Raw genomic sequence first — 14,090 nt, 5'->3', positions numbered from 1 at the left:
CGACGAGCCATAATGCCGCGCATCCCGTGCTTATTGTCATTAGCAGACGCGTCCCTATCCATTATCTTACTCGACCTAATCAAAGTTAACATCCACAAGTTCACAGTTTGTAGTTAGAGATGGAGGAAGAGGGAAACAATTAACGTTCTCCCAGCTGATAAAATTGTCGCTTTGATTTGTGCCATTCCAAAGATCTCATACAGTTTTATGTTTGGTGAACAAGTCATAATGTCAGAATGTACTGCCTTCTTAGCAAAAACCTCCATCAAGCCATTAGTATCCAGCAGGGAGTATGTTCACAGTATGGTGACTCTAAATCTGAAAGCAATATCTTTCCAAATGTTTATTCGTTGTTTAGCATTAAAAATCAGTCTGCCCACTTTGGGCCGAATCCACTGAAGGTTTGTGTGGCTTTTGCGTGGTGTTAACGCATAAACAAAATGGTGCAAACAGCATCTAATTCACAAAGCAGGTGAAATGTGGCACTAACTGAAATGCCAAGCAGAATGTGATTTGGTACCAGCCAGAGTCTCTCCACTGTGTCCTGGGTTGTCCCCAGAGCCTCCTCCTGGTAGAATGTGTAGGGATGGGTACCTTTCACATTTGAACCGGTACTGTTCCAATACTCGGTACCTGGGAATCGATACCGGTCCCAAAAACAAAGTGTGAATCAAAGTTATTTACAATGATCAACAGTAAATATATACATTAATAATAATTGATGTTATCTTTATTTTTTGTGCAGTTGTTTTTAAAGAACGTAAAGCCTGCTGTGCGATGAGCTCGAAGTATTAACCCACGTTGGACTCAAATATTTAAACAAAATAACAGTTGGAAGAGGATGTGACATAACAAAGCGAATAATTGGGTTCAAATTAATCATTTGAATGTACCCTACGTGGTCTGTAATGCTCACTACATTTTGGCCACAGTCTTTTGCTATTTTAAATATGGTGCTCTGAAGTAACCTTGCTCTCGCGAGATGAATTCTCGCTGTATTTGTGAGTTCACAAACTCCGGAGAATACATCTTGTACTGCTCCTGTTCATTTCCACTGATCCGAACGACCAATCACAGAGCGACATTGTGTTTGGGGGCGTGAAATGCAACTGTGACGAAACCAGGAAGCCAGCACTGACGCCGGGGCTAACAAACAAACCTAACATGGACGAATGGACGCTCGAATTAATTGTATTCTTGCAGAATTACTCACCGTTTCCTTGTTGAATGTTGAACAGCAAGGGGGCTTCGTGCATTTCTAGCTGGTAAGATGTTCGTGCTTTTTTTCCCCCCTTCGACAAGAACGAAGACAATATTTTCACCCGTGGCCGTGATTGGTTAAAACAAACGTGTAGAATGACGCATCGTCCAATCAGCTTGAATTATTGTACAGAATGCCCTGCCTTTCCCGAGCAAATTATCTTGGCAAGGTACCAGATGGATATTGCGGAGAACTCCCTTGAGTTTAGCTCAATATCAATCTGACTATTGCCAGGTTGGTTCGGAAGTCCCGACCCAAAATCGGTCAATGCCACAAAAAGTACCATCTTCGGTACCCATCCCTCGGAATGTGTCTGGAAAACCTCATCAGGGAGGTGTCCAGGAGCCATTGTACAAGAAATCTGACCCCAACCACATCTGACTCCTCTTGAGGCAGAGGAGCAGCAAACTCTGGGCCGCTCCTGGATGACCGAGCCACATGGCTTAGCTCTAATGCTGTATTCACACTAAAAGCAGGAGGAGGCATTTCAGCGGCGCGTTTGCATTGTAGTCAAGTATTTTGCGGTAAATGTAGACTTACTGTCGGCACTGCGGACCAAACTATGACTCCCATTTACAAGAATGAAACAGCCCATATTAAGGAGTCAAGTATCCCATGCTCACAGGAGCTCCTCCCAAAAGACATCCCAAGGAAAAGGCTAGAATTCCCTTGAAGCCATCCAGAAGTTGTTCCCCATATATACACCAAACTCCACCCACATCCATGTTTTTGTCTTAGTTTCGGCAAAGGATCCATTCTGCTTGGCCTGCCGGTACCCAACAGCTACTCCCGGAGTTCCACAAACCACAAAGACCAAATATGACTCCTTCTTTAGCTTTACGCCACTGCTCACTGCGTGTTAACCAGTGGGTTCAATGAATACAGCAACATTTGGCCATCTCAACAATGAAGGCTTGGAACATGGCCCACTCTAACTCAATATCCACCGTCTCACCTGTGTTGAAACTCCTTCTAACCATGGACTCCGCCAGACGTTCCCAGCAGACCTTAATATGTTTGAGTCTTTCAGGATGAACCGTCATCAGCGCCAGATGACGGTTCACCAGATCCACCCATTTTTTTTTTTTCAAATCCGTTGACTAATTGAACTGCGGCCTGGGTTGTCCTGGTGCACATATGAACACCTTGAGAACGTTGATGCACACAAAAATTGTACTTTGTAATTCTTATGACTTTGTTTTCATAGCACTTGTCTTACTGTCATAGTCTTACTGTCACATTGCCTCACACCTAATCTTTTTTTCAAGTGTTTAATTAAATTACCACAAACTAAGTAATTGGCATGCCGCAAACCAGGGGCAATACTCCATCATGGGAATACCTGATGCTCTGGGCCAAGTATAATAACCCTGCCATATGGAGTTAGCTTCTCAAGGGAATATACAGTAGACTGTAGGTGACAGACAAAAACACATATCAAAGACAGAAGGATTGTTGAGCTCAAATTTTCCCCAGCGCACCTTTGGGAGTTGGAATAGGCAAATAAAGGGAAGAGAGTGCAAGGACTAACAAACAAGCTACTGTTTACATTGCCTGTTTTCTCCCTTACAGTTATGGCAGAGTCTATGCAACAGCAGACCCATATCACCATACGATCGGTCCTGCAGCCACATATACCGTGGGCACTATGGTGAGTGTGTTTCCTCTTACTCGGTCCGGCTGTCTGAATATTGTCATAAAGCGTTAGTTTATACTGCTGTTTTGAAATAACACGACACTCCACCTGAATACATGGATGTAAATGTTTATATACGCATATGTTTGATTAATCGTCAAGGAATATAACATAAGCCCTTAGGCTGCTGCTAAATTGTCATGCCTGCGAAATGTTTTCCCTCTATGTGACCGAATTTTAATGTTGAATGTGAATCATTGCCACTTCAGTAAATGAAAAAGGGAAGCTGCTGTATTCTCCAACTCCCCAATCGCATATATTGGCCTGAAGCTTTTTTGCTTGAAATTTAGCTGAGACTGGGAATTCCTCCACACATGATCATTTTTGCAAGGGGAGTGAAACGTTAATGTTTGTTTTTAGCTAGCTTTGCAGCTAACATCAAAGATGAAAATTATTTTTTGATTAAAACTATAAAGAATATCTCAGAGGACGGAGGAAAACCACAAGTACTGCTTTTTATTGTTCCTTTTTCTACATGGGTCTAGGTAAAGCCTTCTTCCAGTGTGTTACAGCCATCTACTTGATGCATATGCTGTGAGATTTAAAGACAAAAAAAGATAGAAGAAGGAAGCATAGAAGCAAAGGTACAGTCAACCTTTTATAGGACACTCATTAAACTTTGATATATTTTAACCCTAATGAGATTTTTGTGCTACTTAAGTACATTTAATTATAATAATTTCTCTATTTATATTTTTTTATCTTTGTTAATTTCCTTGTTATATTGAAATATAAATTTTCAATATATTATCTTTGCTGATTGGCTGGAAGAAATCAGTGGGTTCTACAATCACATTGTGATGTCTAGCACCACTTTTTGACTCAATTTTACATTACCAAATGACTCCTTGCCCTAATTCAGGGACACTTCTTGGTACCCGTATTGACTGCAGCATTGCTGCTTGATGCAGCATTTTGGGTTCTACAAAAAAAAGCCCATGCAGATTAATGCTGCAGTGCTGACATGTGTGTGGTGATGGCAATCACGATCCCGCCACACCTCCCCCATGTGTCCCCCATGCACACCTCCCTTCCTCCCCTATAGTGCAGCTGCTAGCTAAAAGCCTTCATTAATTACAACCATTATTTCCTCTTCATTTACTTAATTAAAACAGTGGCCTGTGTTTTCCTCCTTATTACTTTAAACTTTCTTCTCTTTTTTTTCTTCAAATCACTCCTCCCTTTTGCCCCATCCTCCCACGTAAGTGGTTTTAAGTGGAAAAATATATCACATATGGTAATATTCTAATTTTCTAAAGTAACTGAGTCTCCCAAAGTCAATCACAATGTTCAATTAAAATTTGAAATATAAGCTCGGAAATAATGATACAATATTAATAATTTATTATGGTAAGATGCTGTTGGTAATTAATCAAATCTGATTTATTGGCCTAAATTATGTAAGAACACACAAGAGCACAAAAAAAAAAAAAAAAAAAAAAAAAAAAGGCCAACAGAGGGAGACAGAACAGGAAGCCTGGCGGTTCGCTAGTTAGCACCCCACATTTTTAAAATAATAATGGCTGATTCCTGTCACAAATAGTAAAGAAAAAAACATGTTGTTCACACATTTCTAATTCAATAGGAATTTGTTAGCTCCTGCCAAGATGACTGGGGAATGGAGATATTGGGTGCAAGTTTGAGCTCTAATTTTAATATATACAAGTCGCATCTGAGGATAAGTTAGGATCGGTCAAACTGTGAAAAAAATGTGTCTTATCGTTTAAATAATTATTTCATCAAAACTTTAATAATCAGTATAAAAAGTAATGTGAGAAAATGAACTGGTGGATTTAAATACTAAAATACATGAACGGTACCTACAGTTTTGTTTTTTTTTCAAGGAGGCAATGCGGAAAGAAAAAGGGAAGATTGATTTGTTTGCACAAAAGAGAGAAGTTAACATGTATAATATAACAATTCAAAGGTGGACATTGGATACTGATTGGAGCTTTTTTTTTTTTCATCTTTGATGTTGCAGGCTAGCCTTTACAGAGGAGGGTGCAGTCGCTTCACTCCCTACTAGAAAAGAGGGAGTCACGCCCCCTTTCCCTCCCCAGCAAAAAAAAACAACAAAAAAACAAAAAAACAAAAAAAACAAAAAAACATAGAAGCAACAGCAAACAAAATCTATAATTATACTGTAGGAAGAAACATGATATATGTCCAGGTGGAAATGCAGTAGTTTATGGATTAAATGTATTTAATTCGGGAACTTATATTTCATTGGTGGGGATAGGGTAGGGGGCAGTTGTCAACATGGCAAATCTTTATTTCCAATCTTTCTGTGTTCTCTCCGTTAGTCTGTAACTTGGCTCCTATGGGATGGCTTAATGTTCCCCAACTTTATTGTTGCGATTAGTCATTTTCCCTCATATACATTAAGCGCAGCAGCGTTCAGCAAATTCCATTTTGAGCACAAACTTACAGATGGAATTTATGACATAAATGGCAGAACCATTTGGCCCTAGGAGACCTGGTTCCAAGCTGACTTCGTGGGCCTTAAAACCGTTAAGTCCAAATAAGGGGAAACTGAAAAAAAAAAAAAAAAAATGCTGAGCATTAAGTGATGCATAACGGAAGGCAGGCTAAGAGTGAGGACACAGACTGATCTATTACTGAATGTGAATGCAGCAGGAAGTGATGTATAGTGGGTGTGTGGAGAAAGAGCTATGGCAGCCATTGCAAAATGGGCGTTGGAGCCAATTGATTGTTGGCTAGCTGCCAGAGGCAGGAGGTATCCCATTACTTCTGAATTGCTTTACAGGGGGCGAAAACACATTATTTTCACTCAATATGTATCGTTTCCTGTCTGTTCACATCATGCACATACTAAGCAATGATGCCATATTGAGAAATATTTATTCAATGTAATAAACAAATGGAAGAGTGTTACAAAAAAAACATCTATGTTAAAGGTGCATCAGTCACCCCGGAAGGCTTTCATTTAAACTTGCTGCACCAATCGCAGAATTAAATGGTTTGGCTTTCTAATGCATTTTTAAATGCGGCGAGCAAATCGTCGAATTGGCATTTTGTGAGTTAGCGACCTCTTGATGAATGTCTACTCATCCCTGACATATTATTTATGATGATCGGTTCCACAGGAAACTTAGTGGAACCCAATCTGCTGCTTTTCTGCAGACGTTGTCAATAAACTTCAAACAACTCCCAAGATTGATGAATAAGGAATATACTGTAAATGTAACATAATTCACAAATAAAATTAATAATTAGTATTCCGTCAAATTATTTATGGTTTAGTGTTCATATTCGTATTTGTTAGCAAGTTTAGGAGCAAACTTTTGTCACGTGAGTTAGGACCCAAATGCAGACTAGACACGGGAGTCGGGGAACAGACGGTCATTTAATACAAAAATACAAAGTAACAACAGAGAGCCTCGGAAAAACACAGACAGAGAAACCTTGACTGAGAAACCTCAATTGAGAGAACAGGGCTGTCAATGTACTGACAAAGTGTAATTCAGTAACTTTCACTTGAGTAATGCACAATTCTATATGATAGAATGCAGGCCTATATGACAATATAAGATTGAACTAGACAGAGTGGCAAATACAGGACCTTAGCAACTGCATAGCAACTGACAACATCAACAGAAGCAAAGCAATTGCACAGTGGCTTCAAAATAGGAGTGACTAAACTATATGACAGAGTGACTAGACAAATTAAGAGTGTTAGAAACTGCATAGCAACTGATGACATCATCATAAGGGATATAGAAACTGTATAGCAGCTACAAAATAAGGTAAACTAGACAAAATCAGGGTGACAAATATAACATCACCAGAAGGGACACCAATGTGATTATTGCACAAAATAAAATCATATTTCTGTTGGTGAAACATAATTTTAATGCGTCTGACCAATGTCCATGCTTTTTCAGTATATGTGACGGTGTTTTGGGTTGGTTCATTGGGGTCATTATGTTGTTGTGAATTTGATGTCAATTGCTATGCAGATGCTCTGTCCATTGTGGTGGTGGTGATGATGATGATGATGATGATGATGATGATGATGATGATGATGATGGATTTGTCACCCTTATTTTTTTCTAGTCACTAGTTAGTCTAGTCTAGTTACTATGCACTTGCCATGTGTTTGTCAACCAAATTGTGTCATGTCACTCTTATTCTGTAGTTGCTATGCAGTCGCTGTGTCCCTTGTGATGATGTATTTGCCACCCTTATTTTGACTAAGCACTCTTTGGGGCATATTCACTATGAATGCGCTGCGTCCGGTAATAGCGCGAAATATTGCATCACAACTGCACCCGTAGTCTGCACCCAGTTACCCACCTATTCACTAAGGATATTGCACTAATCATATACCGGCGCAAACACGCCCACAAAACTGACAGCTTGGAGCAAATTTGCACCTGATTTACCACACATGGCAATGGATTTGCGCCGAGAACATGGTTGTTATAGTAACAGTTGCGAGAAAGACGACATTATCAGAAAGCGAGGTTGGACCGAGAGTAAGCGTTTATAGCGCCATTAAGCTGTACAGAGCAGAGAGTACGACAACGACATCATTCATTCATTCATGAAGTACAAATTAATTGGTGCGATCGTTTTTTAAAAATAGATTGTCAGAGGTTGGCGTGGGCATACAGTATGCATCTGGCACGTAAAAATGTTCGTAAAATGCCTCCCCGCCATTGTCGATCAGCCCGGGTTACGTTATGTGTCCAAACCAACATAGAAAAGTCTCTCTCTCTCGCTCTCTCTCCTCTCTGCTGTGCATGTTGTGCCGCAAATGGCATGCAATGCTGTCATGATCCCGGGATCGAGGTTGCGGCAGGTTTATACATGCCTTCCATAAACGTTATTTGCGTCACGCAAACAAGGTGTGGCTATTTGCGCTGGCGTTAGTGAATTAGAAGCTGTATATCAATTCTCTCATTTGCATTGGGATGGGCATATTTTGCGTCAAATGTATGCAAATTACCTAATTTACATACGCGCAAATAACCCCGGCGCACCGGGGCTCAATCTGGTTGGCAGCGTACTTAGTGATTTCCCCATCTGGGCGTGTTTAGTGAATTAGGCGCTCCCGGACTGCTCCATTTTTACCAGTTAGCACCGTGCAAAGCCGACGCAAAAAAAGACGCATTTTTTTGCTGGTTTGGCAATGAATGTGCAAAGTGAATATGCCCTTTAGTGTGTTGTTGCTATGCCGTTAGCTATGTCCCTCATGATGATGTTTATCACCCAAATTTTGTCTTGTCACTCTTATTTTGTAGTTGCTATGCAGTTGCTATGGCCCTTATGTTTGTCGCCTAAATTTGTCTAGTTTCTCTTATTTTGTAGTCCCTATGTAGTTGCCATGTCCCTTATGATGATAATGTTGTCAGTTGCTATGCAATTGCTAGGGTCCTCTATTAGCCACTCTTAGTTTGTTTCGTCACTGGTGGCAGGTCACAAACTGGCACAGACCCAATACATTCACTTTTGAAAGGAAACTTCATCATTAATGTCAATGAATGTAGAAAGAGTAAATGTTGATATCTGAAAACAAAGCAAGTCAATTGTTGATTTTGTTAGTTTCATGATAGAGAATTTATTGAAAAAGGTTGAAGAACACGCCATTGGTGTTTGAGGTGCAAAAGACTGAATTGTTCCCCTTAGACACCAAAGCATGAGGATGAATGAAAATAGTTGATGACACTGACCAATTTATTGTGATGTGGGTACTTTATTGGACTTTGCTCTCGGTGTATTAACTAGAAACGAGCCAAAAGTCACATGGCCACAGCAGGCAGTTGTCCCTTACCAACTCACAAAATTGTACACACAAAAACACACACATATAGGAGCTCCCTCACCAGTAAAGCATCTGTGCCGGCTGTGTCTGATGGGATCGTAAAGACGGGAGTCAGTAGCGCAGCAAGGGAAGGGAGTGTGAAGAGCAGCAGTAACCGAAGCAATATACGCCGCAGATTAGAGATAAGAGAGTTCAGTCAATAGGCACTGATCTCATTTGAAGATAGAGCAGACGGACTCAACTCACACAAACACGCACAAATTCACACTTGCCCCTCGAGCTGTCAGCGTCGGTCGTCTTTTCTCTTGTTTCTAGTGCTGTTGGCAAAAATCTGGATTGAACAAAAACCTCAGTTTTACCGCGCGCAGGCATAATATGTGGCTTGAATCCGAGAAGCACCACGTCGTAACTCGTAACATGCACCGCGTGTTCACCCTGCAAGCACCTCTTAATAGTTTTTATCTTTCTTAGAGGACTTGCAGGGAGGACTTACTGACATTCAGTGGTAAAGTAGCAGATTGTGCTGATACGTAGGAATGCCAGACACATACAGACTGTAGAGCATGTTATCGGGTAAAATGTTCACTACTATTACTACTAATAACTGGGGATGTAACGATATCCAAATATCACGGTACGATATTATCATGATATTGTGGGGAGGGTGGTGATATTTAAAAAAAGGTCACAATATTGTTAAAAAAAAAAATTGCTCATACAAAAAAAAGAGCACAATATTGTACTTTTGTACATAACAGCAATACATATAAACTACCTTCAGTCTCTAATAAGACTTAATATTGAGGCACTTACTCGCTAATGCAAGCCCACATTGAGTTCCTCCACGTATTGAGTCGCTTCACAAGCATATTACAATCATCTTCAACTGACAATTAGTGAATTTTAAGGGCCAAAACATCCCTAATGAAAATTAAACTGCACTACAAAACAAGCCACCAGAGGGTGCTCTAACTGCACAAATGGAAATCAACCTGACTTTTTTTTTTTAACGGATGTGTAGCTTTTAAATATCGTGAACATGACGACGACGATATTGTGGCAGTTTTAATATCACGATATTGCCGGTATTGTTACATCCCTACTAATAACACTCATAACTAAAAACATCACTTTTTTCAGACCAAGACCAGTATGAGTATCAACATTGACACCGATACCAAGTAACCGATACCAACTAGTACTAGTACCAGTGACACATAACTTTAAAGAAAGACTTTTTGTTTACTTCTGACAAAAAGCCAGAACATTCACACTGCAATAAAGAAAAAACAGCTAACTCCACATTTTGAATTCAACAGAAGTGTAAAATAAACCTGACTACTTGTATTATAGTCTCTGTTCAAAATAAATTAAAGTGCAAAATACTACAGGTTCAGGTAGCATGACACTATGAAATTGGCAATACGTGAGTACAGTGGTACCTCGGAGTTTGAGATTGACTCGTTCCTGTGAAGTTTTCAAAGTCCGATTTATTCAAATTCCAAAACATTTTTTCCCATCGGAAATAATATAAATGCAATTAATCCGTTTCCAAAATCCCAAAACATAAATTTTCTATTTTAATTTACTTCTAATTTAATGTAATTTCTATTATTATACCGCCCAAATTGACTTAAATAAATGATAAATGTTGGTGTCAAAATTAGTGAGTTAATTTTGAGTTAATTTAAAGTTCCTTTAATGCCACTAATTTTTTTAACACGCAATTAATGGACTTGGAAAGCCTGTACTGGGGAATTCCAGTCGCAACACAGCAGCCATGTCCACATCACAATTTAGCAGTAATAAATTTAATAATAATGCACGTATTTGTGAAGACTGGGGTCAAGTTGTATTTTACAATTTTACCTCTTTTACTGCCACACGTTATAAAAAAAACAACCCCCAATGCCAGCGGATTTCGAGCATTTTAACTCATTTTTCGAAGCAAACAAAATATTGTTATAAAAAGTATGTTTCTACTTTACTCCGTTCTTTAGGAGTCAAGATTTGAAAATAGGTCATTTGAGTGACATTGAGCGAAAATTGACAAGAAAAGATACATTTTCTCCACAACAGTGACTTTGATACTAATATTTTTTGTTTAGTGACGCTCCGTCAAATTAGGTTTAATGTTACAAAGGCGTTGATCATTCACGTCAGCCTTGAAAACGTTCTATTTCATCAGATTGTGTCATGTTTCATTGTAATTCGCAGCTCTAGTTAGGGCCCAAGCAGTTTGCACTGACCACTGATATATTCAAAAAAAAAAAAAAAAGTAGTTGACATCACTTAACGTTTATGGCGGCATACATCGTGATTTATTAAACGTTATTAAACGTTTTTGGCGGTCAAAGAGTAAAAAATGTTGAATTTCATAAGTTACTTCATTAGATAGCTCTTAATGTGAGAAGAAAATGCACTGAGCTGTCACCAACATCTTATAAATGCAATTATGCCATCTGGTGGCAGAAAAAAATGACCAACACAAATCAATATCACTAAAAGATGCAGCCATATTTCTATTAGTTGAACATTTTTTCCACGTTTATGTTAACAAGAGAAAATATTGAAAAAATATTTTTTGTACATTTTATTGTACATTTAGAACAAATATGAAACGTGTGATCGCCTGACACCCCCAGTAAATGTACAATAACAATGCACTCCAACCATTAATAGAACCCTTGTAATTACATAAACTTATGGAAATTGCATTGTAATGGGCATGTAAGAGGATGGACATGGATTAAATCGCTGTCAATCATGCCCAAATTGAGTGAATATAAACATGTACATTTTGGTTAAAAGAATAAAAAAAAAAAATACGCACGAAGCATTAATTATAAATATATATACTTGAAGAAATAGCATCATAATGGACAAATGAAAGGTTGGCCATGAATGTAGTTCACTTAGAAAAGCGCTTTCTCAGTCATTGGTTTTGGTCACCATTGGTATTGGCTGTCACAAGTACCAATGCCTTCAAATAGGTTTGAATCAGTAATCGCCCATCCGTATTACGAACAATCACAAGTCTTCTCCATCATCATCAAAAAAATAAATAAATAAAATAAAATAAAAACACAACATACCTACGTAGACATTTATGGCGATACTCTTCCATTAAAGACACAAAAATAACTTAAAACTGGCAAGGTAAAATTGAAATTGATCATCCTCATCATAAACGCGTTAACACTATGTTCAGTAAAAATGGTAATTAAATATGCCATAATTCATTGTCACATTGGTCATTAGCGTCAGCATGATATCCCAACTTTGTTGCGGATGAAGTAGAATAAAACAAAAATAATAAAATCAAACTGGACTAGTATTAATTTATGTATCACATTCGCGAAATTGAAGAAAGTGTGACGCTTTTAAATGTTTGTAACACATTTACCTTTTTTATGAATTTAGAATAACCCAACTATTGTATATAGGTAAAAATATATAAACATCATTTTGTATGTATATATTTATATTACAATTACATATTATGTTGTATCGGAATTCTGTATTGTAAATTGTGTCTCAGCAGTCATTACAAGCGTCTTTATGAGTATAAATCAACAACAACAAAAAAAGGTAAATGACAATAACTGTGCAATGAGTTAGTTTTATTGTCAGTAAAGATGAATGACCACAGAAAACATCTGGCAACACATGCAAACAAGCAGAAAATGTGTGGCTATAAAGCAAGCCTGATGTCTACAAAACAAACCCGAACTGTGAAATGCTTCTACTGGGAACGGAGCAGAAATGATGGAGCTGACATAAGATGATGTGAGAAGCCTTGGCACAAATCATACTGCATCGTTACTGTATCGTTAGCGATAACGACACAAGAGCAAAAAGTAAAGTGAAGACCTGACTGTTAAAAATGATTATTACTACTGACATTATTGTGATGGATCAAATGGATCGTCCCCATTGTGTGTCATAATACCTGATGTGTGGTAGATGCAAAGAAATATTTTATTTGATATTATACTTTCTCTATTCGCCATTATGGTGGCGGTTAACACAACTGCATCACGGTCGAGACATTCTGAGTTTGAATTTTGAATGTATTTATTTAAAAAAAATAATAAAATTATGTAATTATTGTGTCAGTAAACAGTAATTATAGTTTTTTGAATAATGGATATCAACCATATAAATTAAAAATGGGAACATTTTAAAAGAAATATATGCTATCTAATCTTAACATGCTACATATTTTTATTGTACATATTGTATATGAATGTGTGGGTGGGTTGACCATGGCAACAATACCCTGGTGTAATATAAATAGAAAAAGTAGCACAGACAATTCTCCTACTAATATGTATCTATTTGTATATGTGGCATAATGCAATGTCAGTAATGATGGGATATCACCTGCTTTTTTCCTCAATGTATATAAAAATCTGTTTCATTTCATCCAGCGCTATTCCATGCACTTTACACTACAATCGATTGACAAATGTACTTTCTTTTCAACTTTTGTAATTTTGTTCCCATTTATATTGTGTATCGTGTAATCTAATGCTATAGCCATTATTAATGAACTAATTAAAGTGATTGTCATTGAGTTGTACTAAAGAAAATAGCATTCATGTCTAAAGAGATAACGTAAGGTATGTTTCTTTTTGTAATATCTCATAAGGGGTTAGACAATGTAAACCTTTTTTATGACCAGAAAATGTTTCAACTCATTTGAATGTCTTTCTAGTATAAATGGTCACATTAATGAAGTCTTTTGATAAACCATTGGCCTAATACTGTCTGAAATGTGATGCTTTGTATTTATTCTTCTCACACGCTGACTACTTTCATTAAGAAATTGAGTATAAAGTATAAACAAATATTTCTGTTTTTTTTTGTTTTTTTAATATATATATATTACAGCTGTCAACTTTATTTGAATTAATTCCAAACATCTCAAGAACCACACAAACGAAGTTTCCTAGATATTCCTTCGCTACTTCGCAGTTCGTTTATTGTGCTTTCACCCGTCGTGGTGAAGTTTTATTGCTATTTTTCCTAAGATGGACCAGTCAAAAAAATGTTGTTTTTTTACCATGAACATTACAGTTCGTCTTCCCCCAAATTCCATCATCATGGATGCATTTGAAAATATGCTCTGAGCAGGCTGCTTCACTTAGACCATTCAGAAACGTTCAAATGTGCCGTTCCGTTATTCAGATTGCACCAAAACTCCTGCCTAGTGCAAGGCAGTGTAAGGAAACTAAATTAATGGGGGTGGTCCGCTAAACTCATTCACTCCCAAAAACGTATTTATACGTTTTTTTGTTTTTTGTTTTTTAAATGCTAGAGCATACAGAAGGCTTTGATGC

The 14,090-nt window shown here is 37.8% G+C and overlaps 1 protein-coding gene across 12 annotated transcripts in view; it reads left to right on the top strand.

Moving 5' to 3' along the window:
* Positions 1-13,518, top strand: part of rbfox3a (RNA binding fox-1 homolog 3a) — a 509,587-nt gene extending 496,069 nt beyond the window's left edge. For all 12 annotated transcript variants that reach the window (XM_077501734.1, XM_077501742.1, XM_077501745.1 and 9 more), the window contains 2 exons: positions 2,834-2,912; positions 4,939-13,518. In XM_077501734.1, the coding sequence (XP_077357860.1) occupies positions 2,834-2,912; positions 4,939-4,983 (124 nt within the window). In that variant the 3' untranslated portion in view covers positions 4,984-13,518. The remainder of the gene's footprint in view (positions 1-2,833; positions 2,913-4,938) is intronic.
* The last annotated feature ends 572 nt before the right edge of the window (positions 13,519-14,090 follow it).

Source organism: Festucalex cinctus, chromosome 17 (genome assembly GCF_051991245.1).
Source record: "Festucalex cinctus isolate MCC-2025b chromosome 17, RoL_Fcin_1.0, whole genome shotgun sequence".
Classification (NCBI taxonomy): domain Eukaryota; kingdom Metazoa; phylum Chordata; class Actinopteri; order Syngnathiformes; family Syngnathidae; genus Festucalex; species Festucalex cinctus.
Note: the sequence above shows the minus strand (reverse complement) of the source record. Positions and strands in the feature narration are given on the sequence as shown.